General features: G+C 47.2%; 1 protein-coding gene across 5 annotated transcripts in view; it reads right to left on the bottom strand.

Moving 5' to 3' along the window:
* The window catches only part of gpc5b (glypican 5b), a 688,958-nt gene that overhangs the window by 292,202 nt on the left and 371,488 nt on the right, over window positions 1–25,268 (bottom strand). For all 5 annotated transcript variants that reach the window (XM_067995585.1, XM_067995586.1, XM_067995587.1 and 2 more), the window contains one exon: window positions 8,890–9,052. In XM_067995585.1, coding sequence (XP_067851686.1) covers window positions 8,890–9,052 — 163 coding nt within the window. The remainder of the gene's footprint in view (window positions 1–8,889; window positions 9,053–25,268) is intronic.

Genomic DNA, 25,268 nt, shown 5'->3' with positions numbered 1-25,268 from the left:
TCTCCCATTTTTAACAAGACCGACCCTTTATTTCATTTTTCCTTCAGAAAGCAAGGAAGAACTTGCATTTACATAGTCCCTTTCACGACCTCAGGACATCCCAAAGTGCTTCACACCAATGAAGTACTTTTGAAGTATGGTCAGTGTTGTAATATAGGAAATGCAGCAACCAATTTGCGAACAGCAAGCTCCCACAATCACAAGGTGATAATGAACAGATAATCTGTTTTTAGTGATGTTGGTTGAGGGATAAATTTCGGCCAGGACACCGCGGAGATCTCCCCTGCTCTTCTTCAAATAGTGCCATGGGATCTTTTACGTCCACCTGAAAGGGCAGATGGGGCCTTGGTTTAACGTCTCATCCGAAGGACGGCACCTCTGACAGTGCAGCACTCCCTCAGTACTGCGCTGGAATGTCAGCCTAGATTTTGTGCTCAAGTCTCTGAATGGGATGGCTCATGCTGGGGTTCTGTTCCACTGATGCTGGTGACTTTCTGGCACCTCGCCCAATTGGTCAGTCTTACTCCGTGAACCTTGACAATGAGTGTCAGCAGACCAATCAACCAGGGAGGCATCGCAGCTGAGCCCAATCCTGTCCAAACACATGGGGGGTAGATCTTGACTTTGTGCGATTGTGTAAAACAGGTGGTAGCGAGTCGGCAGCGCCATTTTACATCGCTCCGGTTTTGAAGTCAACGGAAATAAAAGTGGGGAGAGACGCTAAGCGGGCTGCCGCCTCGCTATACGCCATTTTACACCGTCGCACAAAGTCAAGATCTACCTCATGCGCTTTCCAGCAGGATTCACTGGATGGTGATCAGTAACGAGAACGCAGGCTGAATTTCCCCCCACACCGCCCCCCGAGGTACTGAAGCCAATTGTGGCACCCCTGTCATCACCCTGCCTAAGATCACTTAACTCAGCATAAGCAAACCAAGGGCATGTGACAATAATGGAGTGTTTTGCCCATAGTCTTTTCTGTGTATTACTTTAGGGTTGAAAAAGACAGGCTCTTTTGAGAGGTGGCACTGTGGCAATGCTGCCTGCCACTGCATGAAGGGCAATTAAATCGACTTCACAAACTACTCAGGACAAGCTCACCATTGGCGGCCCACGTCCTCCTATTCCAGGTAGTTTTCAACAGGCCTTTAATACATGTGTTAAAGTAGCTGGAGTTCGTTGTGTGAGCACTTGCCTTAAGACTGGCAAACTGGCTTCTCAAAAGACAAGGCTGCGTTTCAAAGAGGGAGAGGAGGAGAAGTGTTTGGATATTTCTGGTTAGAACATAAGAACATAAGAAATAGGAGCAGGAGTAGGTCATCCAGGCCCTCGACCCTGCTCCGCCATTCAACAAGATCAAGGCTGATCTTCTACCTCAACGCCATTTTCCTGCACCATCCACATATCCCTTGATGCCTTTAATATCTAGAAATCTATCGATCTCTGTTTTGAATGTACTCAATGACTGAGCCTCCACAGCCCTCTGGGGTAGAGAATTCCAAAGATTCACCACCCTCTGAGTGAAGAAATTTCTCCTCATCTCAATCCTAAGTGGCCTACCCCTTATTCTGAGACTGTGACCCCTGGTTCTAGACTCCTCAGCCAGGGGAAACATCCTCCTTGCACCTACCCTGTTAAGTCCTGTAAGAATTTTGTATGTTTCAATGAGATCACCTCTCATTCGTCTAAACTTTAGAGAATACAGGCCCAGTCTACTCAATCTCTCCTCATACGACAACCTCACCATCCCAGGAATCAGTCTGGTGAACCTTCGTTGCACTCCCTCTATGGTAAGTATATTCTTTCTTAGGTAAGGAGACCAAAATTGTACACAATACTCATTTTGACCGAGCAGCAATAGACATGGAGGCAAGGCATGGACTCTGTAGGTAGGAAGGCCTATGTATTCCAAATACACTGACGGGATTAGGACTCCACTAAGTTAGTTTGTATATGTTACCTTAGAAGTCAGCAGAGAAAGACCATTCAAAAGGAACTCAACTGACTAGCTTATCTGTTTAACTCTTTCTTGAACTGGTTTGAGACTATTGTGTGATTTGAGCTGATTTAGACCACTGACTGTATTCACTGCGACTGTAAAAGGCTCCATCCAAAGTATAAACTTGTTTGGTAATTCAGCATCATAAGAAGATATCGGACGTGGCTCAGATTAATTGTCGTCGTAGTGGAAATCCCAAGTATAAATCCTGAGACAATAAACAGTTGTATTGTGTTCCCAGGTCATGCTATTCCAGGTTACTTTGTGCCTTAGCTGACGCCTCAGCTCCTAAGGAGCAAGACTGCTTACTTATGGGTGCTCACTTTTGTATTACATGTGAGAGCTCAAAATGTAACAGGGCCTTGCTGTCAGAGAGGCTCAGCGCCGACTTTGGTGCACTGACCAACTGAGCCATTAGGCTTCAACAAGTAGCTGCAGCAGGAGCATACCCTCTTGATGTCCACTAAGGGGCATTTGCACATGCTAACTAAGATCTGCCATTTTAATTTTTAGACCCAACTTCGCCATCGGAAAGTTACTATTGAATCTGCTTCCACCACCCTTTCAGGCAGTGCATTCCAGATCATAACAACTCGCTGCATAAGAAAGGTTCACCTGGCTAGCAGGAGAAGGCTGCGAAGCATCACACATAGGGGAACACACAAGTCAGGCAAGGCACTACTTCTGTAACAATTCAAGACCATAACTATTTAATCTTTCAACTTTTAATTGGAATTCTTTAAAGGTATTCCACTCAACCACAACCAGCGGTGATGCATTCCACCGAGCCATTATTCATTGGAGAACAAAGCTATACTTCAACACATCAATTTTCATGTGGACTTCATGAATGCTAGGGTTATGACCTAGACTGACGCTAGCTAGTGGAACTAAATACTCTGGACTTGGCACAACTGTTTTGTTCAGGTACGGCCTTATGAAACAAGCCTTGTCTACTTTACTCCCACTCTCGAGCTCCTAATATATTTCCCGATTTCCCGTGATCTTCTGCAATAAATCTCGTTGAGCACTTTGTCCGATTAAGTTTCTCTACCTGCCCTGCCATATATGGATCCCAGCCTGCACTGCGCACTCTAAAGGAGGACAAAGCAAGCTGGAGCATGGCAGCTGCTTCAGAATGTCAGGCACGAGCTCGCCCAGTAGCCCAGATTGTTAAGGCACTGAGTAGCTGTGCTCTATAGACCGGGAAGGTTCCAGGTTCAATCCGTATCCCTGTTCACTTTCTAGTGACACCTGTTGGAAAAGTTTGGATGTTGAGTGAGGACAAGGTTGGTTGTGATGCCCCCACAATCAAATAGCCTAACCTACACTCACTGCCTAGGCTCACACATGAAGAATGTGCCCTTGGGTGAGGTATTGGTGGGACTCTGGCACACAAGGAACTGCCTTCAGTGGGGGGGGGGGGGAAGAAAATAATTGGGTATAAATGTATATAGAGCTATCCTGAGACAGGGTAAAACGTTCCTTTTAAATGAGAGCTCGCCACTCATGTGTGATTTGGACCATTCAGAACTCTTGCACAGCAGATACGCAGTCGCGGGTCTTTGACACAGGTTCCAATTAGAACAAGAGTCGAAACGTAATCCAGAAATAAATTGATTCCATGCCTCGGCAATTGTATATAATTAAATCTCAGATCCCATTTGTACACTGATCCATATATTCCATCGGCAATCCCCATCAAACTGCCACCACTGGCAAAATGACAGACCTCAGGAGCATGAAGAAAGAGGTTTTTCTGCACTGCGCTGTTACACTGTGTTCCACCTTTGCCTCACATTTCAGCGAACACTCTGTAGATAAGCTTCTGACACCAGACACAGATAAATGGTCATTTGGGAAGAAAGGAAGTGGGACGTTGCCACTCACTTCACAAAGGTATTCCAGTTGCAACAGTTATCGAGTTCAATCAGATTTCCCATTCAAAAGAGCATTACTTATGGGGTCTATATTGGCTCCCGGACCGGCAACGCCTCAAATTTAAAATTCTCATTCTTGTTTTCTAATCCCTCCATGGCCTCGCCCCTCCCTATCTCTGTAACCTCCTCCAGCCCTACATCCCTCCGAGATCTCTGTTCCTCCAACCTGGCCTCTTGCGCATCTCCCACTTACTTTGCCCCACCATTGGCGGCTGTGCCTTCAGCTATCAAGGCCCTAAGCTCTGGAATTCCCTTCCTACACCTCTCCAACTCTCTCTCCACCTTTAAGACATTTCTTAAAACCTAACTCTCACCTGACCAAATGTCTCCTTATGTGACTTGGTGTCAAGTTTTGTCTAATTACACTCCTGTAAAGCGCCTTGGGATGTTTTACTACGTTAAAGGCACTATATAAATGCAAGCTGTTGTCGAAAACAGGTTGTGCAGTCAGTTCTAAGACTTCTTTTCAACACGGTGTAAGTTTTCTCTTCCTGTTTGCTGGATGGTCCCAAGTGAAATGAGTTTGGGGCACTTCTCAACCAAATTCATTCTGGGAAAAGCTAGCACTCAATTGGGGTCAACATAATCAGACAAGACTCAAAGTACACTGAGGGTAGTCTTTCTGAGGTTGAAGTTAAGGCAATGGGGTACAGCAGAGCATCTGAAGCTGTGCCATGACTTTCTGCGCAACAAAAAAACGTGGAGTCCCATTCTCCAACACTGACATCTTTCACCATGTTGAGAACAAACAATTCTCCAAGGCTTTTTTTTAAAGAAGGGCTGCTAAAAAGTGAGAGTGTCTTTTAGACTGTTACCTTGGCTCTGATGCTAATTCTTTAAAGAAGCTCTGATTGTGGGATTCCCTCAGTGAAGGAGCTCTGATGGTGGGATTCCCTCAGTGAAGGAGCTCTGATTGTGGGATTCCCTCAGTGAAGAGGCCTGATTGTGGGATTCCCTCAGTGAAGAGGCCTGATTGTGGGATTCCCTCAGTGAAGGAGCTCTGATTGTGGGATTCCCTCAGTGAAGAGGCCTGATTGTGGGATTCCCTCAGTGAAGGAGCTCTGATTGTGGGATTCCCTCAGTGAAGGAGCTCTGATTGTGGGATTCCCTCAGTGAAGGAGCTCTGATGGTGCGATTCCCTCAGTGAAGAGGCCTGATTGTGGGATTCCCTCAGTGAAGGAGCTCTGATTGTGGGATTCCCTCAGTGAAGAGGCCTGATTGTGGGATTCCCTCAGTGAAGAGGCCTGATTGTGGGATTCCCTCATGAAGAGGCCTGATTGTGGGATTCCCTCATGAAGAGGCCTGATTGTGGGATTCCCTCAGTGAAGAGGCCTGATTGTGGGATTCCCTCAGTGAAGGAGCTCTGATGGTGGGATTCCCTCAGTGAAGAGGCCTGATTGTGGGATTCCCTCAGTGAAGAAGCTCTGATTGTGGGATTCCCTCAGTGAAGGAGCTCTGATTGTGGGATTCCCTCAGTGAAGAGGCCTGATTGTGGGATTCCCTCAGTGAAGGAGCTCTGATGGTGGGATTCCCTTAGTGAAGAGGCCTGATTGTGGGATTCCCTCAGTGAAGAGGCCTGATTGTGGGATTCCCTCAGTGAAGAGGCCTGATTGTGGGATTCCCTCAGTGAAGGAGCTCTGATTGTGGGATTCCCTCAGTGAAGAGGCCTGATTGTGGGATTCCCTCAGTGAAGAAGCTCTGATTGTGGGATTCCCTCAGTGAAGAGGCCTGATTGTGGGATTCCCTCAGTGAAGAAGCTCTGATGGTGGGATTCCCTCAGTGAAGGAGCTCTGATTGTGGGATTCCCTCAGTGAAGGAGCTCTGATTGTGGGATTCCCTCATGAAGAGGCCTGATTGTGGGATTCCCTCAGTGAAGAAGCTCTGATTGTGGGATTCCCTCAGTGAAGAGGCCTGATTGTGGGATTCCCTCAGTGAAGAAGCTCTGATGGTGGGATTCCCTCAGTGAAGGAGCTCTGATTGTGGGATTCCCTCATGAAGAGGCCTGATTGTGGGATTCCCTCAGTGAAGAGGCCTGATTGTGGGATTCCCTCAGTGAAGAGGCCTGATTGTGGGATTCCCTCATGAAGAGGCCTGATTGTGGGATTCCCTCAGTGAAGAGGCCTGATTGTGGGATTCCCTCAGTGAAGAGGCCTGATTGTGGGATTCCCTCAGTGAAGGAGCTCTGATTGTGACATTCCCTCAGTGAAGGAGCTCTGATTGTGGGATTCCCTCAGTGAAGAGGCCTGATTTTGTGATTCCTCAGTGAAGGAGCTTTGATTGTGGGGTTCTGGAACTCTCTTCCCTCAAAAAGCTGTTGAGGTTAGGGGTCTATTGAAAATTTCAAAATTGAGATTGGTAGATTTTTGTTAGGCAAGGTTATTAAGGGATATGGAACCAAGGCGGGTAGATGGAGTTAAGATACAGATCAACCATGATGTAATTGAGTGGCAGAACAAGCTCAAAGGGCTGAATGGTCTACTCCTACTCCTGTTCCTATTTTCCTTCGGTGAAGGGCCCAGATTGTGATCCCCTCACTGAAGCGATATTGATTGAGGTTCTTGACTTGAGGATACTCTGCAATTTCCCCCAAGAGGGTACCTTTGATGGTGGACATACTGTTCTCACAAATAAAGGCTCTAACCTCTGGATCATCGCAGGCCCAGCTTGTCGTGGGTCTTGCTAGTTGCTGTTGTCACCTCCTGAACAGACCTAAATGACTGCACTAACTGCGCACAGCTCAGTGGATACGTCTACAAGCAAAGAACGAGCTTTATGAAGATTCCCAGGCTTGCCCTGAACCAGCCTCCATTGACCCTACAGGAAGAGTACCAGTGGAACACAACATGTCAGGGAGTGTGGTGCATGGAGCTCGCTCCTCTCTGCTGGACCAGCAGTGTCCCAGGATCAGGACATTGAGGTAATGTCTCTCTCTGTGGCTCCCTCTGAAGCAGTGGCTGGTGGTGAGATTCTCTCCACGTAGGCAGCCTATGTTTATTTAATGTGCTGAAGTTGGAATCTGTGTTCAGTAAGCTCAGAAACAAACAAACCACAACCAGCTTTAGCTCTCAATTTCCATCCGCTCAAATGTTTTGTTTGTACATGTCTTATGGCCAGGGAACATCGAGGAAATCTCTTAAAATGTTCTCCCATCACTTGAACAAACAGAGTGTCGTATTTAAGCGACTTTTAGATAGAGGCTTAGATGTGGCCGCAACGGTTCGCTTGTAGGGGATCGTTTTCCAAGTGTGCACTGGCATAGGGCAAGGGTCCCCACCACTGGCGGGTACCCGGAAAATTATCCCCGTCGATTCTCTCTCTCTGACCTATTGCACCAAGTGAGTGGGTGTGTTGTCTAATTTGAATCTCGAATGTTGACTTCACTACATTCCACTCTTCAGTGCAACAGTCAAAACAATTCAACATGGAATTACCCTATTCAGTAACAGCAAAGCTTGTGTCAGGGTTTGTAAAGGTAATGGCTTTAGTTACAACGTTACACCAACCCCAGATCAATTCTTACACTCATTTAAAGTCCATTTGTGGCTCTGTTGTTTTCTTTGGCTTTGATACAGAGAGCGCTTTATTCAGAGCATGTCCCTTCACTTCAGAGAGGTTGATGTGATTACTCCAATTGACAGGGAGACAAAAAAAAGTAGGCAACTGACTAAAACTTTTCTCATCCTTTTGGCCCAAGGCCCTGTGAGTTTCTCTCTTGGTAGCACACTTCTTAGTGGTCTTGTAGCCTCAAAGTTCATCACCGGTTTTCAAGCTTATGAACCTGGTGCTCCTCAAGGCTCATTGGCCGTGCCCTGATGGAGCTCCAGTCTCAAGCCTTACCTACTGAGCCTCAGTCTTAGGGTTCACCACCTACTGCGACTCTAGTCTAGGTTCAGGGCTCATGGCTCAGCCTTGCTGGGACTTCAGTCTCTGGGCTCAAGATACCCAAACGACTGGGGATCCAGCCACGTGGCCCACTACCTGTTGGACCTCCAGTTTCAGGGCTTAGAGCCTCCTGGGATTGAATTAGGCCTATTAACAACCAGTTGTTTATGTGCTCATCAAATCTTATCTCAGTTTAAAAAGTAAAATGAACGGGTAGGAAATTCCCCACCTCTCCCCTATGAGATAGTCCTCTGTTCTGGCAGTCCCTCTATAAAGGGTAAGTTGTAATCAATAGCAAGGTTCAACATAGTAGACAGCACATTGTACCAGAGAGTGGTGGCATGCAGGCTCATACCAATGATTCGTCATCTATGTCCCACTATAACTTCAACATGCCACCAATCCAATAAAGGTGATCTTGGAAAAATAAAACTACAATCTGTATGGTGAGTGCAGGTCTTCATAACAACAGCTAAATGTCAGGTCCACCATAACAGTACAAAGTGTACTGCCTGCAGCTACTGTTCCAAGTTACCCTCCCCCCATGTTTGAACGGTTGAGCTAAACTTGATATCATGTTTGACACGTAAGTCCAATGGGTGGCGATAGCTCGTTATCAAGAACTATTTGTCCAAATTATCCATCAGGTTCCTGTAGCCTGTTCTGAAGAGTCAGTACCTGAAGGGCATGATGCAAACGTGGAACATTGCCACAAGTGAGTGACTGACAGCTTCGGAGAGTCATCATCTCTCAGTGCTGCTCTTAACCTAATCTACTTAGAGCTTCAAATATAACTGTAAACATTCATTGACTAATGTGCAGATATGAAATATCCTCCGCAGTTCCCAGACCACAGGAAAGGTCACTGTGCTACACTGCATCTATTGCATCAGCGTGAAATGTGAGAGAGTTTCCACTATAATACTGCACTCAACAATTACTCGCTTGACATCCAACAGTTTTGGATGTATCAGATTAACCCCAAAGGTGGTCCTTACACCTCACTTTCACTGGATGTCATTTGTAACCATCTATCAGTGAAGCAACCGTTCGAAAGATGTCACTCACGTGTATTCTTCTGAGGCCCCACTTCTCCGCTTCCAGATCCTGTGCATCCATCTTCATCGTCACACTCCCCGCTTGATTCCGTGTCCTCTCCCTTGCCCTCGCCGCTGCCAGCTTCTCTCGAGGACCACTGTGCCGACTGCTTGGTTGTTTTGCCATGCAGCATCTGGAGATTAAACAGAGGAGCAACTGTGAGGTGAAGAGCCATACCTGTAAGGGCTTAGAGTGAAAATCGCTTGTAGTCTTCTGCTCCAGCACTTCTTATACACAGCCCTTTGCAGGACAGGCAGAGTTCACCCTCACTTATTGTCATGAAGGATTAAAATCCAGACTGGCATTAATTCAGACCGGCACCAGTATGGCTCTCCTGGACGGCCTCCCATCTTCCACCCTCCATAAACTTGAGCTTATCCAAAACTTTGCTGCCTGTACCCTAACTCGCACCAAGTCCCGTTCACCCATCACCCCTGTGCTCACTGACCTACATTGGCTCCCGGTCCACCAATGCCCCAATTTTAAAATTCTCATCCTCATGTTCAAATGCTTCCATGGCCTCGCCCCTCCCTATCTCTGTAACCTCCTCCAGCCCTGCAACCCTCCGAGAATAATGCGTTCCTCCAACTCTGTCCCCTTGTGCATCCTCCACTCTCTTCACCCCACTATTGCAGGCCGTGCCTTCAGCTATCTAGGTCCTAAGCTCTGGAATTCCCGCTCTAAACCTGTCTGCCTTTTTCTCAAAATTCCTTACTTTTAAGACAATGCTTTTTGACCAAACTTTTGGTCACCTGACCTAATCTTTCCTTCCTTGGCTCGGTGTCAATTTTTGATTAGGCTCTTGTGGAGTGCCTTGGGACATTTTACGACATTAAAGTTGCAACTTCTTGTTGTATCATGGACATGCTGTGGGCATGAAAAGCAAGTGTTAACAACACTTCACCATTTGAACTAATCAGAGCTCCCCTGGTGGCCTAGTGTTTTAAAGACACCATGTAGCCATCTAGACCAGGAAGTCCCAGGTTTGATTCCTGATCTCTGCTGAGTTAGCTGATCTCAGTAGGACGTTCGCCACAATTAACCTCAACGCCTTTGGAACACAGGAGGGGAAAATCAAAACAGGGCTCCTTCTCCAAGATGCTATCCAGTGGCTCTTACTTCAAAGAGCATGTGTGTGGTATTTGAGGAAGGTACCAGCTGCAATATCACCTTGCAGTTGAATAGCCAGGAAATGCTCACAATCTAGGCTACACAGGAAGAATGACCACTTGGGTTAGGTACAGTAGGGTTGCTGTTGCTTGCAGAATGAATCACAGATTGATACACCATAGAAGGAGGCCATTCGGCCCATCGTGCCTGTGCCAGGTTAATTGATACCATTATTAATCTAGGTTGCTTCAGTTTTAGCTTTGTTATGTCAATTCTAGCACTGCTAGCCTCAGTAACTCATCCAAGTCATTCTTTGATGTCCGTATTCAATGTTTAAAAAAAAAACCTGCTGCAAAAAATGAAAAGGATATTGAAGTTGACCCCAATTTTTTTTAAAACTTACTGACTTTTAAAATAGGCCCTGATGAAGTTCCTGACGTACAGTGGACAACTGCATGCATGTTGCTATAAACAATGCAAAATTAACATTATGTAATTTTAAATCAGTTGCTGTACAATAACAAGGACTGCAGATTTAGGACTATGAAATCAGTACTGTGTCTCTAATTAGAATTTTTGCTAAAATTTACTTGGAGTCTTCGTCTATTCCAATTATACCCCAAGTTACACCTGCTCCGTGGCTTCCCGATTCAAGACTCTCTTTATCATTACCTTTGCCAGGGTCATCAGGTCATCCTCCTTCTCATGAACCGCCAGAGTACGTCCAAGAATTGAATGCTTTCCTGACAGGCGAAGAAGTCAGTCCTCTATTTCAAAACAGGCTGTACCATTTTCCCAGGTCGCCTTCATGTCTCTTTTTATCTTGTGGTATACCAGGCGTTTCATTACAGGGATTGGAATGAGGTCCTGCACTGCTATACCCATTGCCCCGCACTGCCTAGTATTTAACAAATAGCTGTTACACCTGGGACCTTGCCCACTCACTGCACAGATCAGGAAATCATGGGCAACATGCCTGCCAATTCCCAATATGCATGGTCGGTAGGCATCTCACTGCTGGTAGGCTTCTCGCTGCTGGTACGTATTTGTAAAATCAGCCCTAGTGTCTAAGGGAGGGCTTTTCCCTAGATCAAAGCACACCCTTCCCCCCACCCCCCAAACCCCCATAAAAAATAAAATGATCAATGTCTCACACAGCACCAAATACATCATCAACATTTCCAGGAATATAAAGATATCATCTTAATGGCTATGCTAAAAATACTTCGAACGATGGCTCAGAACCAGCTTTCTAGAACAGTCTCGTTTCAGCTGAGATGAAATGCTCTAGTTAATAAAGCAGTGTTATCATCTGCTAAAGCTTCCAATGAGCACCTTTTGGTTTATAAATGGATTCTGCTGCTGGCATAGTGGATTAGTCTAAGGCCCCAGTCACAACAGCGACTTGCTTGAAGGCAAATCTCACAGAGAACTCGAAAGGGAGGGCAGCAACGGTCGGAAAACTGCGGGCACGTCATCTAAAAATCGCCCGAGCAAGGTTCTCGGAAGCCAAACCCCAAACCTTTTCTGTGGTTATCAGGCTACAGGAATGCAGGAGACTTTTGTTAACGCTCCCTGGTCCTTTGTATAAACCACTGTAGGTCTGATTTATATGTGATGTGGAGATGCCGGTGATGGACTGGGGTGGACAAATGTAAGGAATCTTACAACACCAGGTTATAGTCCAACAATTTTATTTTAAAATAAAATTGTTGGACTATAACCTGGTGTTGTAAGATTCCTTACATTTGATTTATATGTGACACGTTGCACTAGTCAAACAGCACACTGGCTATAGTAACATCCGAACCCCAGTTTAAACATTGCTGACCAGTACATTTGAGCTATACTCTAATAAATCTAGCACTTGCTGCACAATGTAAACTGCCTTATGACAATAAACTGACCAAAATAAAGATATGATCACGGCCACCTGTTTGTGGTTTGCAAAGAAAATTGAATAGAATCATGGAATGCAGTCCCCAAAGTACTGGTAAAAATCCAGGGAAATCCTGCAATCCCGTGTAATAAAACAGAATTTGCCATAAACTGAGAATGGCTCTGAAAGGCCTGAAGGCTGTGACAGCTGTCTGCCTTCAGGCTGGTATGGTACGTGGAAAAACAGTAGTGGCTTAAATAAAACCACTGATTGCCAATTAAACTCACTGTGCCATTCTGTTGGCTCTGGAACTTTGGTTCGAACACATCCCAGATTGATGGGATGAAAGCTTCCTGTGATTGCTAGCCATCAGGATCCAACAAGAATTAAGCTTGGAACAGTTAGAGATCCAGAGTTAGCAAACGAGTCCATCTTGTATGAAAATAATTCATTCTTATTAAGTCCCATTTTATATTAAGCTCTATAGTTAGAAATCTAATCCAACTGGAGACTCAGCTGTCCATGTTGCAGTAATAATACATTCTATTCCTTGCTAACACTACACACCAATGTTTTCTGTACAACTACATCATTAAATACATTTAAAACAGAAATAGACAGTTTCCTAGAAGTAAAGGGAATTAGGGGTTACGGGGAGCGGGCAGGAAATTGGACATGAATTTAGATTTGAGGTTAGGATCAGATCAGCCATGATCTTATTGAATGGCGGAGCAGGCTCGAGGGGCCGATTGGCCTACTCCTGCTCCTATTTCTTATGTTCTTATGTTAACTTCGAGACCACAAGACATCACAAAGAAAAGCTTGAGGGATAGATGTGTGGAGAACGAGGAACTTCTTAATCAAGACGGATGAGAATTGGTGTAAAGTGTGTCCATAATCGTGTAAAATAACATAGTTAGAAAGGTGTAAAAATGGCAAGATTTTAGTGGGAGGTGGGAAGATGAAAGGGAAGGAAGAGATCGGGAAAGTTGAGCTCAACTGGCCATAAACGTGCCTTTCTTACGTAATCTCAGTGTTAGGCGTAAGCATTTCTGTTTGTGTAATCCTTCATTAAACTCCAAGTGTTTGACTCTGTCTGAACTCATCCTTAGCACAGAGGCAGGACTGCAGCCTCTATCTATAATATTACAAAATTCAGATTCCTAACAATTTGGCACCCCAGATGGCACCCAGTTCCCAGTGGGTGTGAGACCATGGCACGAGAATGGCCATAACTGAGGACGGGTGTAGTAGGAAATTAAATGGTAGCTGGCAGTGTGTTTGTCCTGCAATGGGGGGGCGTAGATTGGCTCTCAGACCAGTCCAAATCTCCAATATCCCATTGAAGCCAATGCCACCCAGAATGCAGAGCCCCTCACACAACCCTGGTGTCATCAGCGCAGGTCTGGAGAGTAAGAGGCCCAAAATGTAGAGTATTTATGAGATAAAATTATCAACAGTATAAAGGGGATGGATTCTATTATGGGCTCATATATTTGAGAGGGATAGGAAGAGGCCTTGGAACAAAAAGCATTCTCTCTGCTTCCTTTTCTCTTCAAATTACAAAAAACAACTGTAGAACACGCACAGATGTTTGACAAAGACTAACACAGGTAAGATTTAAAGGCAGAAACAAGTTCAGCCTAAGCTAATCAATCACTAGAGCTTCACTTTCCTGCTCATCTCAACCAACACACGTCACATCTCATCTACATAATTTCCCAGACTTAAACCATCTGAACCCCTCAATTAGTTCCCAGTCTGTAACCCACTCCCAGGTACTTGTTACTCTTTGTTTGAATGGCTAAACTGCAGGGCGGAGAAAAAAATCAACTTGCATATTCGTATCACCTTGGAAAATTCAGAGATGTTCCAAGGAGCTTCACAGAAGGGAAGAAAAACAAAATAAACAGATAAACGGAACAGAGGAATGGTGGGAGGATTAGGAAAGGTGACCGAAAGCTTAACTGAAAAGTTCTTTTATAAATGGAGAAGCGGAGGGGCTTTGGGAGTGAGTTCCACAGAGCGGGACTGAGGTGGCCAAAGGCTCTGCCATCAATGATGGGGGAAGAAGAGAGACGATGCCCAAAAGCACAGAGCTGGAGAACCATAGGGCTATTGGTCAACCCCAAAGCTATGGGGATTCGGGGTAAACCTTGTGAACGGATAAGAAGCTGGTTGAAGGGTAGAAACCAACGAGTACGTGTTAGAGGACTTATGTCAGGGTGAGGGGAAGTACTGAGTGGGGTGTCCCAGGGATTGGTGTTGGGACCACTACTGTTTCTCATTTACGTATATGACCTAGACTGAGATTATAAGTCAGTGGAAGTCATGATCAAACTGTACAGTTTGGTCAGGACACATCTTGAGCACTGCTGAGACACACAGGAGGCCTTCAAACGCTGGAGGCAGAGACGAGGAAATCCTCGAGCGGGTGCCCAGTTATGAGGAAAGTCGCGGGCTTTTCAGTCTGAAATGGAGACATCTTATAAGGAATAGGAGCAGGAGTAGGCCGTACGGCCCCTTGAGCCTGTTCCACCATTCAATAAGATCATGGCTGATCTTCAACCTCAACTCCACTTTCCCACCCTAGCCCCATATCCCTTGATTCCCTTAGAGTCCAAAAATCTAATCGATCTCAGTCAATACAGATATATCTTTTTACATATATTTTTATAGAGAGATATAAAAAAGTAAATGGTGTGGAGTACACGCAGGGTAAATTCAGAATAGGTTAAACTGTGGGAGTAGGGCTAGAGGATGCAGGCTTAAACCAGTAAAAGGCAACTTTAGGAGGTTCTTCATGCAGACAGCAATCAACAATTGGAATAAACTTTCTAGTAGAGTGCTGGAGGCACAAACCCTGGATGCATTTAAGATGCAGCAATGCTGTGGGGCGGGGGGAGGGAAACCGTAGGGTATTTCTGGATGAATGAACTAATATGGGCCGAATGGATCTCCTCATCTGTAATTATCATCTGATCCTGTAAATACATCCCTGCTTTATCAGAGCCTCTCAGCCCTTTGAGCATGCTCAGTGTGCACCAGGGTGAAATGAAGCACAAAGTTCCACCTGTGTGGGATCTGTCTCACCCATTAAACCCCGAAATATAGTAATGGTTTGTGTGGTGCCTGTTTAACCATTAAACCCCAAGGGATGGTAACAGGGTTCATGGGGCTTGTTTCAGCACAGGAGGCCATTTGGCCCATCGTGCCTGTGCCAGCTCTTTGAAACAGCTATCCAATTAATCCCACTCCCCTGCTCTTTCCCCATAGCCCTCCAAATTTTTCCTTTTCAAGTATTTATCCAATTCCCTTTTGAAAGTTACTATTGAATCTGCTTCCACCACCCTTTCAGACAGTGCATTCCAGATCATAACAACTCGCTGTGTAAAAAAATGTTTCCTCATGCTGCCTCTGGTTCTTTTGCTGTTTAGATGAAATGGTTGAATACCATGAGTGCCCTCCACTGTACATCATCTCCACTTGTCCCTCTCTTCCATTTGGAATTGAAATTTGCTGATTGTAGCACGTTTTACAAAGTAATTAATTTTCTTTCATCATTCCTCCCCGCCCCCAGCTACTTTGCCTTTAAAGGCTGTTGAAAATCAGGCAATAGAGAGGGGAGAAGAAGTAAACAAGCTAAGAAAACAGGAAAGATTGAAGAGCGGAACAGATTAAAACATCATTTTGGTTTGGATTTAAAGTAACCCTGCCCCTCATTTTAACAGGTAGTTAACAATCATCCCTCAGGAAAGGTTTATTTTGTGCCCATCAAATGATATTTGTGGGGAGGTTTGTGGAACATTATCATATTTTTGGTGCTAATGTGCCAGCTTGGCTCAGTTGGTCGCACTCTCACCTCTGAGCCAGAGGGTTGTCCCCACTCCAGACTTGAGCACAACATCGAGGTTGCTAGTCAGTGCAGTACTGAGGGAGTGCTGCATTGTCAGAGGTGCCGTCCTTCGGGTGAAATGTTAACTGAGGCCTAGTCTGCCGGTCCAGATGGCTGTAAATGTTTCTATTTAAAAAACGGTAGGAAGTTCTCCAGATGTCCTGAACCAACATTCACCCTCAACCACCAGCACTGAAAGTACAAAGTCACAGGTCTTTTATCTCATTCCCAGTTGTGGGATCTCACCATGTACAAAATAGCTGCTAGGTTTGCCTACGTAACAACAGTCATTGCACTTCAATGTAATTCACTATGTGGTTCTTTGGGATATTTCTGAATGTGTGTGCTGTCACAGGGTCCTACCGTCTTGTAACCATCTTCATATGACAAATGCCTGGGGAAAGCCTTCTATAGGACTGTTTTGGTAATGAACGGACTTCCTAGACCTTCATCTGTGACCCTTTCTGGACTTCTGGACTTTTGCATCTCCTCAGAATGGGTGAAGGTCTCCTGAAAAATTCCAGTAAGCTCCTTCCTCAGCTCACTCCTAGAGGCCTCCATGAATGTGTGATTGTACTCATCCTCATACTCCTTAACGTCAGCCGCCGCGATTTTTCCCACAGAGCAGTTCCCAGAACTCGTCCCCATCACGATCCTGTTTTAGGACATGGGCTTCTTTATCCACAATATCTTGTTTATCGTACACGCACGTTGTTCTCCCTCACTCAGCACCGCATACCCTTTACCCCCGGGACTCTTGCTGGGAGACACGGATCAGGATCCGATTGGCCCTCTCTTGAGCTCAAAACAATTCCTCAAGCATTTCTCCATATTGGGTTGGTCTCTTTCTTTCTCTCAGAGACACAATCCTACTTCTGACACCATATTGTCACAGGGTCCTACTGTCTCGTAACCTTCTTCATATGACAAACGATAGTTTTTGGACCAATTCGTACATCAAAACACTTTTTTTAATTCACTACACACCAAGCTACACTACAATACCTTTGGCAACGCCTGGTACACTTTCCCAGTCCCAGGCTCTTCCAGCTGCCCTCAACTGCCTCTCAGCTCATCAGCTTATTTCAGGTCTCAGAGTGCAGGCCAGCCCCAGCTGCCTTCCAGCTTCCTCTTCAGGGACTGTGTTCAGGGGACTCCATTTCAGCCGAATTTCTCTTGTGCCTCTCACCTGACTGGGGAAGGTCTCCACCCCCTCCAGACTCAATTACCTCTTTAAAAAGGGGAGGTTTCTTAAAAAGGGCCACGCCCTTATTCAGGGATCAGGCCCTCAGTCACCCTGCTACACATCCTCCCCCAACCGCCCCCCCCCAGCATAGAGTCTTCACAGAGGGCATACAGTATTCCTGAGCCGACCCGGCTCCATGCCCAATAATTGCCTTCACAATCATTTCACTAAGTTCTTGCCGCCCATGTTCACATGCCCCATGGACAGTCCCTTTGGCTAGTTCAAAGGCCATTGACGCAGCGTCCGAGTTTTCAGCTTTTCCTTCCCGTGTGGACTCTGGCATCTCCCTTTCACAGGAGTCCTCACGCCAGGTTTTCCCCGTGGAAATTTCCCGTTCATGTCCGTCGCCTTGCATTTCTGGTGCAACCACCTTTTTGCGAAAGGACACAATCGGACCTGCCGACAGCTTCACCTTTCCAGCCTTCTTCACAATAAAGGACTCTTTTCCATTCTCTTTCCACTGCTTAACAACCTCTGTTGCTGATACATCTTTGGACTTTTTCTCCTTGTGTTTTTCCCCCTCGCATCCTTTCCCCTTGTACTCCCTTCGACATTGGGGTCTGCAGATGTGGAACTCTCCACTGCTCGCACCGACTCTCGATCGCATAAGATCGCGAACAAACCCTAGTGGTAGCCAAGGATCCTATTCCTTGGGTTTCTCCGGAGATTGGATCTTGTTTCTTGGGGTTTCCCATGAACCGCTCCAGCCGCTGCTCCTCGGCCACACCTCGCAGGATGATGAGCAACTGCATCGCCTTTTCTGACCATGAGCGGTTGGCTTCATCTTCCATTTTGAAGCAACCGTCCCTCACTCCACTTGATTCCTGTGGTTTGGGGCTGCCCCTCGATTTGGTCCATCTGACCCTTCTGCGGATTTTACCCTTGCGCTTTGTTCCTCTTCCCCTGGTCCTTATTTGACCTCCGGGTTGCTTGCATCTTTCAATTGAAGATATAGTGGAGGCCCAATCTCCAAGATACTCCAACCTAATTACAGGTTTATCGGTCGCTCCATTGGCTACCTCCATTTCATTCTCTTTCAGTGCCTTTACATTGTTAAGGTACCGCCTGATCGGTTTCTTGTCTGAGATCTGTTGGGGTTTCCGGTTTGCTTCCTTCCAGCTGCGCTGATTGCAGGACTTCCGGTTTTTCATCCCAAATATTTCTGTTACCACCTTCTTCATTTTGCATTCAGCCAACCCGCCTTCAAGCTCTTCTTGCTTCATTTGAAGAGCTACAACCTCTTCGAGATGGGTCTGCTTGTGGGTTTCACAAGCGGACCGGAGGCTTTGGTTTCGAGAGGTCAGCTCCGCAACCTTGGTGTCCAACTCATGAACCTTCTGCACCAGCTCGTTTCTCTCGCTCTCTGAGACCCATCTGATTACTTTCCAAAGCCTGAATCTGTTTAGTGAGCATCTCTAGTTCAGGTTCCTTCTCAACCTTCAATGTCTCATACTGCAGGACAACAGACGCTTTCTCATTGCACATCCTTTCCTCCTCTTCCTTCAGCACGGCCACTTGTTGAAACTTACTCTCTCTTTCAATTTCCATCTCCCTCTCCAAACTGAGCACATCGAGACGTCTTTGGATCTCAGGGTTTCCTCGAGGGTCTCCCAGATCGAGGACAACGTGCTGGGATGACCGCTCTTTACTATGTGAGTCTTCCGCCAGCTGGTACCTCAGTTTCCTCTCCTCCTCCAGCTCCACGTCCTTTTGCATCAAGGAGTTGTGGAGCTTCCTGATCTCCATGTTCAACATGTCGAGCCTTTCCTCCTGAACCCACGCAGCTTGCTCGAGCAGCTCCTTCTGATCAACCACCTCGTTGATAGACTGCTGGAGGCCAGTGACGGTCGCGGGTAGCTGGCTTCTCTCTTCCTTGTGAAGTGCCTTCGTGGCCTGCAGGTTGACCGCCAGGCGGAGCTTGGTGTCCTCGTTGTCCCGCCACTCGTTGGCCCATTCCTCCAACTGGGTCCTCATCTCCTCTACCTGCGGCTCCAGCACTTGCCTCACCTTCTCCAGCTCGTGCACACTCTTGCCCACATTGTCCTTGGCGCTCATCAGGTCCTCCCTCTCGGCCTGGTGCTGCTTGTTGAGACGCTCGGGCACCTCGTGCAATTCGCGGACCTGTCTAACCAGAGTCCGTCTCTTCTCGCCGTTCGCCAACTGAGCCTGCAGGGAGACCACCTGCCATTCCAGCTTCAGCTTTTCCTTCTCCTCCTGGAGCAGCTCCTGGGTGTCCTTCAGGCGCGACTCCAGACTCGACACCTCCTTGGTCAGTTTGATGGCTTTGGACTCGGTCCTCCCCAGAGCTCCGGAATTGTCTTCCAGCTCGGCCTGCAATTTGAGGGCATGCGGTTTTCCTCCTGACTGCTACCACGTGTCACTGATCCCTCCCTCATCCTGGGGAAAGCCTTCTATAGGACTGTTTTGATAATGAACGGACTTCCTAGACCTTCCTCTGCGACCCTTTCTGGACTTCTGCATCTCCTCGGAATGGGCGGAGGTCTCCTGAAAAATTTCAGTAAGCTCCTTCCTCAGCTCACTCCTAGAGGCCTCCATGAATGTGTGATTGTACTCATCCTCATACTCCTTAACGTCAGCCGCCGCGATTTTTCCCACAGAGCAGTTCCCAGAACTCGTCCCCATCACGATCCTGTTTTAGGACATGGGCTTCTTTATCCACAATACCTTGTTTAACGTACACGCACGTTGTTCTCCCTCACTCAGCACCGCATACCCTTTACCCCCGGGACTCTTGCTGGGCGACAACGATCAGGATCCGATTGGCCCTCTCTTGAGTTCAAAACAATTCCTCAAGCGTTTCCTCCATATTGGGTTGGTCTCTTTCTTTCTCTCAGAGACACAATCCTACTTCTGACACCATATTGTCACAGGGTCCTTCCATCTCGTAACCTTCTTCATACGACAAACGATGGTCCTTGACCAATTCATACTACAAAACTCTTCTTTTGATTCACTCCACACCAAGTCTCACTACAATATCTTTGGCAGTTCACAGTTCAGTCTCTTGCAGCTGCCCTCAGCTGCCTTTCAGCTCATCAGCTACTTTCAGGTCTCCGAGCCCAGGCCAGCCCCAGCTGCCTTCCAGCTTCCTCTTTGGGGCTCGGTTTAGAGGGCTCTGTTTCATCCCCGTTTCCCTTGTGCCTCGCCCTTTTACTCTCACCTGGCTGAGGAGGGTCTCCACCTCCTCCAGCCTCAATTATTTCTAAAGGTGAGGTCCCTCTGTCATGAAAGGCGACAGAGAGTAGGGATAACGGGTAGGTATTCACATTGGCAGGATGTGACTAGTGGAGTCCCGCAGGGATCTGTCTTGGGGCCTCAATTATTCACAATATTTATTAACGACTTAGATGAAGGCATAGAAAGTCTCATATCAAAGTTTGCCGATGACACAAAGATTGGTGGCATTGTAAGCAGCGTAGATGAAAACATAAAATTACAAAGCGATATTGATAGATTAGGTGAATGGGCAAAACTGTGGCAAATGGAATTCAATGTAGACAAATGTGAGGTCATCCACTTTGGATCAAAAAAGGACAGAACAGGGTACTTTCTAAATGGTAAAAAGTTAAAAACAGTGGATATCCAAAGGGACTTAGGGGTTCAGGTACATAGATCATTGAAGTGTCATGAACAGGTGCTGAAAATAATCAAGAAGGCTAATGGAATGCTGGCCTTTATATCTAGAGGACTGGAGTACAAGGGGGCAGAAGTTATGCTGCAGCTATACAAAACCCTGGTTAGACCGCACCTGGAGTACTGTGAGCAGTTCTGGGCACCGCACCTTCGGAAGGACATATTGGCCTTGGAGGGAGTGCAGCGTAGCTTTACTAGAATGATACCCGGACTTCAAGGGTTAAGTTACGAGGAGAGATTACACAAATTGGGGTTGTATTCTCTAGAGTTTCGAAGGTTAAGGGGTGATCTGATCGAAGTTTATAAGATATTAAGGGGAACAGATAGGGTGGACAGAGAGAAACTATTTCCGCTGGTTGGGGATTCTAGGAGTAGGAGGCACAGTCTAAAAATTAGAGCCAGACCTTTCAAAGGGTGATAGAAGTTTGGAACTCTCTTCTGCAAACGGCAATTGATACTAGCTCAATTGCTAAATTTAAATCTGAGATAGACAGCTTTTTGGCAACCAAAGGTATTAAGGGATATGGGCCAAAGGCAGGTATATGGAGTTAGATCACAGATCAGCCATGATCTTATCAAATGGCAGAGCGGGCTCAAGGGGCCGAATGGCCTACTCCTGTTCCTATGTTCCCTTAAAAGGGCCATACCCCTCCTCTTAAAGGGGAGGTTTCTTAAAAGAGCTATACCCTTATTCGGGGATCAGGGCCCTCAGTTACCCTGCTGCAGTGCAAGAACTAAAGTTTCCTCTATTCTTCCCCAAACCCTGATACCCAAGAATCAGATAATTCAGTTCAGCCCAGAGATCAATCATGGAACCTTCCACTCTCTTCTCCCAATCCTTGCCAATGCCACTCTTCCTTCTCACCGCCCCCTCCCCCCCCACCTCCAGTGGCGACTCTCCCTTATTTACATTCCCTCCCGGAGCCACTCTCCCCCTCCCAGTGCCACCCTCCCCCTCCCAGTGCACCCTGCCCCTCTCCTGATGCCACCCTCCCCTTCCCAGTGCCACCCTCCCCCTCCCAGTGTCACCCTCCCCCTCCCAGTGCACCCTGCCCCTCTCTTGATGCCACCCTCCCCCTCCCAGTGCCACTCTCCACCTCCCAGTGCCACCCTCCCCCTCCCAGTGCACCCTGCCCCTCTCCTGATGCCACCCTCCCCCTCCCAGTGCCACCTTGCCCCTCTCCTGATACCACTCTGCCCCTCCCAGTGCCACTTGTTAAACCTGGGGTGTTACCCGTAATTCTATGAAGACATCATTAAATACCCACAGCACGGAGTGTCTGGGCTGTCACCGGTCACCCTGACACCTGCTGCTGGCAAAACAACCGGAAGCTGAAATACAAATACCCGACTAACTGAACTAAATGAAGGAATAGGTGGCCTGGTTGGTGAGGTCACAGCCGGGCATGGTACTGAGCCAGGCAGGTGCCAGGCTGAATCTCAGAACATAAACAGAAAGAGCTGTACATACTCAGCAGGGTTTTTAAAAATTCAATCTCGGGCTGTGGGCATCGCCAGCAAGGCCGGCATTTGTTGCCCATCCCTAGTTGCCCTGAGAAGGTGGTGGTGGGCCTTCTCCTTGAACTACAAGTGGTTTGATATAACTGAGTGGCTTTACTAGTTAAGAGTGGTGTGGGACTGGAATCACAGATAGGCCAGACAGCTGGTTTCCTTCTCTAAAGGACATTAATGAACCAGTTTGGTTTTCATGACAATCCGACAGCTTGATGAGCACTTTTCATGTTAAAATTTTTAAAACTGAATTCAAATTCTCAAACTGCCATGGTGGGATTTGAACTCATGTTCGAACTGGATTACTAGTCCAGGGACATAACCACTGCACTACTGTACCTTGTAAAGATGGAAGGAAGGGTCTGAAGAGCTGAAACGTTGACTTCTGTTTCTCCACGGATGCTGCCTGACCAGCTTTTCGGATGTTCAGGTTTTCAGCCTCTGCAGGATTTTGCTTTTTGGTTTAGGCCAAATCCCAGGACTGGGTTAGCCGATCTCAGCTGGAGTGCCCCCATTGGTCTCAATGCTCCCCAGCCGACAAGAGGGGGAGAATCAGCCAGGGGTTCCTGTTCTTGATCGCTACCCATCAGAGAGTTTGGATGTCAGGAGAGGACAGGATCCGACTTGGCTTTGTCACCCACCCCTTGCCTGTCGATACTCTCAGTCAGGGCTCAGGCGTGCAGAGTGGCCCCTCGAGGTGGTGGAGGGCTGCTAAAGGCCATCAAGCCATAGCACAGCACATTACCAGAATAGGAAGGGAGAAAAATGAAGGTGGGGGGAGGGGAAACTGGATGGACCGGAGTGTTAGTTTTGGTGATCGTAGGCCTGCAGTGGCGCTCTTAAATCAGCATTAAAAATGGGATAATTTGGCTGGGTGGCGAGGAAATTGAGCCAGGACCCGGTTATGCCAGGTTCCCCCATCCAATTTTTTCACCGATCAGAATTGCCGTAGCATTTATGCAAATGAAGACACGCAAAGGAGGGGAATAGGTCATACGATGTCATTTCCTGCCGCTTATCCTCCAGCGACGTTGGGCACATGGGCGCCAGTGAGCAGCTGGCATCCAGCGTTGCGAAGGGTCTTGGTGTGGGGATTCTGCACTGTACCGATTGTCACAACAAGTTTCCACCCCTCCTTCCCCCATCTAAGGCTCCTGTTGAGCCATGAATGGCCAGGCACCCATCTGAAATATAAAAATGCCCCAAGGAGTTAGGGGTCAGTGACCCTCTCAATGAGGGGGTCGGATGTTCCACCCTGCACTTAACACCACTCCCAGAAGCCCTTGCAGTGGTATTTTTGACCCCTCACCTCTAGGGTCAGACCACGGTTGTAAACCTTGTTCCAATTAGTCGATACAGACGTGACCGACAGCCAAAGAAACGCAGATAATTAGCAATGAAAGTGAGCAAAGGTACAAAAACCATTAATCAATATCCTGGAAAGGTATAATGATTTAAGCGAGATCTTATGTTAGTGCCAGGCCCCACACAGACAGCAAGCACAGCTGCTCTCGTCTCCAAAAAGCCTGTGGGGCTGCAGGTAAATCTAAACAGTAGCATCCTATTCTGGGCTGTCTGATAGCCTCGTACATGTGGTTCAGGGTGAATATGAATCTTCTATCATCTGAGCAACAGACAGGAAATCGTCTTGGAGAGCATCCAAGTCATGCACCCTAGTACTTCAGAACCCAAGCCAAGGTGGGTGGGTGGGTAGGCGGGGAAAGCCTGAATGGTATATTGCGCTCTTCTTGGATCTGAGCTCCAACCCAGCTGTGATAATAATCTCTCTGGTGTCGCTAATCCTGCTACTTATAGTGCAGTGAACTGCTTCCAGTGAAATTCAGGGCACTGAAGCAACTTTCGAGCGCACGCACTTGCTTCAAAGGCTACATTTGCAATTTTATGGGATGGGGGGGGACGGGTTTCCTCGAGGCTGCTCCCGCTCCCCCTCCATTACTGCAGCTGTAAACCGCCGAAGTTACAGGGGTAAACATAGAAACATAGAAAATAGGAGCAAGATTAGGCCATTCGGCCCTTCGGGCTGCTCCGCCATTCAAAATGATCATGGCTGATCGTCTAACTCAGTACCCTGTTGCCACTTTTTCCCCACATCCCTTGATCCCTTTAGCATTAAGAAATATATCTATCTCCTTCTTGAATACATCTAATGACTTGGCCTCCACTGCCTTCTGTGGTAGAGAATTCCACAGGTTCACCACCCTCTGAGTGAAGAAATTTCTCCTCATCTCTGTTCCAAATGGCATACCCCGTATCCTGAGACTGTGACCCCTGGTTCTGGACTCCCCAGCCATCGGGAACATCCTCCCTGCATCTAGCCTGTCTAGTCCTGTTAGAAATTTATATGTTTCGATGAAATTTGCCCGAGGAAATATCCCCCCCTCTATCCCCCGCTGCTGCTTGGAGATTTTTGAATGGGGGGGGTGGTGGGGGGGGGGGGAATCTGTACCGGCTGGTGAAAACCGCACTGCCGGGCACACAGGTGTAGGCCGAAGGTTCGGCCAGACTCTTGCGGGGGCAGCAGTCCTCTGATACCTTACCCAAGCAGTCATTCTTCACGTGGGAGCCTCGGAGTGTTTGACTACATGGCTAAGGGGTAATCCCTACACTGGTTAAGGAACCGTGCCATCCTGGACCTGGGACTGATCCTGCCACTGTCTGCAAAGTGAAAGGTGATTCCATTCATCGGCACAGGCATTCCTCGTCTTGGCAAGGGGACGTCAAGTCCACTCAGGCTGCGTACTCAGATCAGCCACGATCTAATTGAGTGGCGGAACAGGCTTGAAGGGCTGAATGGCCTGCTTCTGTTCCTATGTTCCTACTTTACATGGCTACCCATCAATTTAAGCGCTGAAGCATTTTTAAAACTGCCGCTACAGTGCGCAAGACCAGCACCAGTGAAGCCATTTCCCGCGGCACCCGGCTGCCAGATGTGTTAAGATGGCAGATTGGGAGACCCGCTAAAAACGGGCCTAACCAGCTGTGCAAGATCCCACTTCAGGAAACAAATCTACTCATGAAGGTCCATCATAGGA

The sequence above is a fragment of the Heptranchias perlo genome, chromosome 13 (genome assembly GCF_035084215.1).
Source record: "Heptranchias perlo isolate sHepPer1 chromosome 13, sHepPer1.hap1, whole genome shotgun sequence".
NCBI classification, from domain to species: Eukaryota; Metazoa; Chordata; class Chondrichthyes; order Hexanchiformes; family Hexanchidae; genus Heptranchias; species Heptranchias perlo.
Note: the sequence above shows the minus strand (reverse complement) of the source record. Positions and strands in the feature narration are given on the sequence as shown.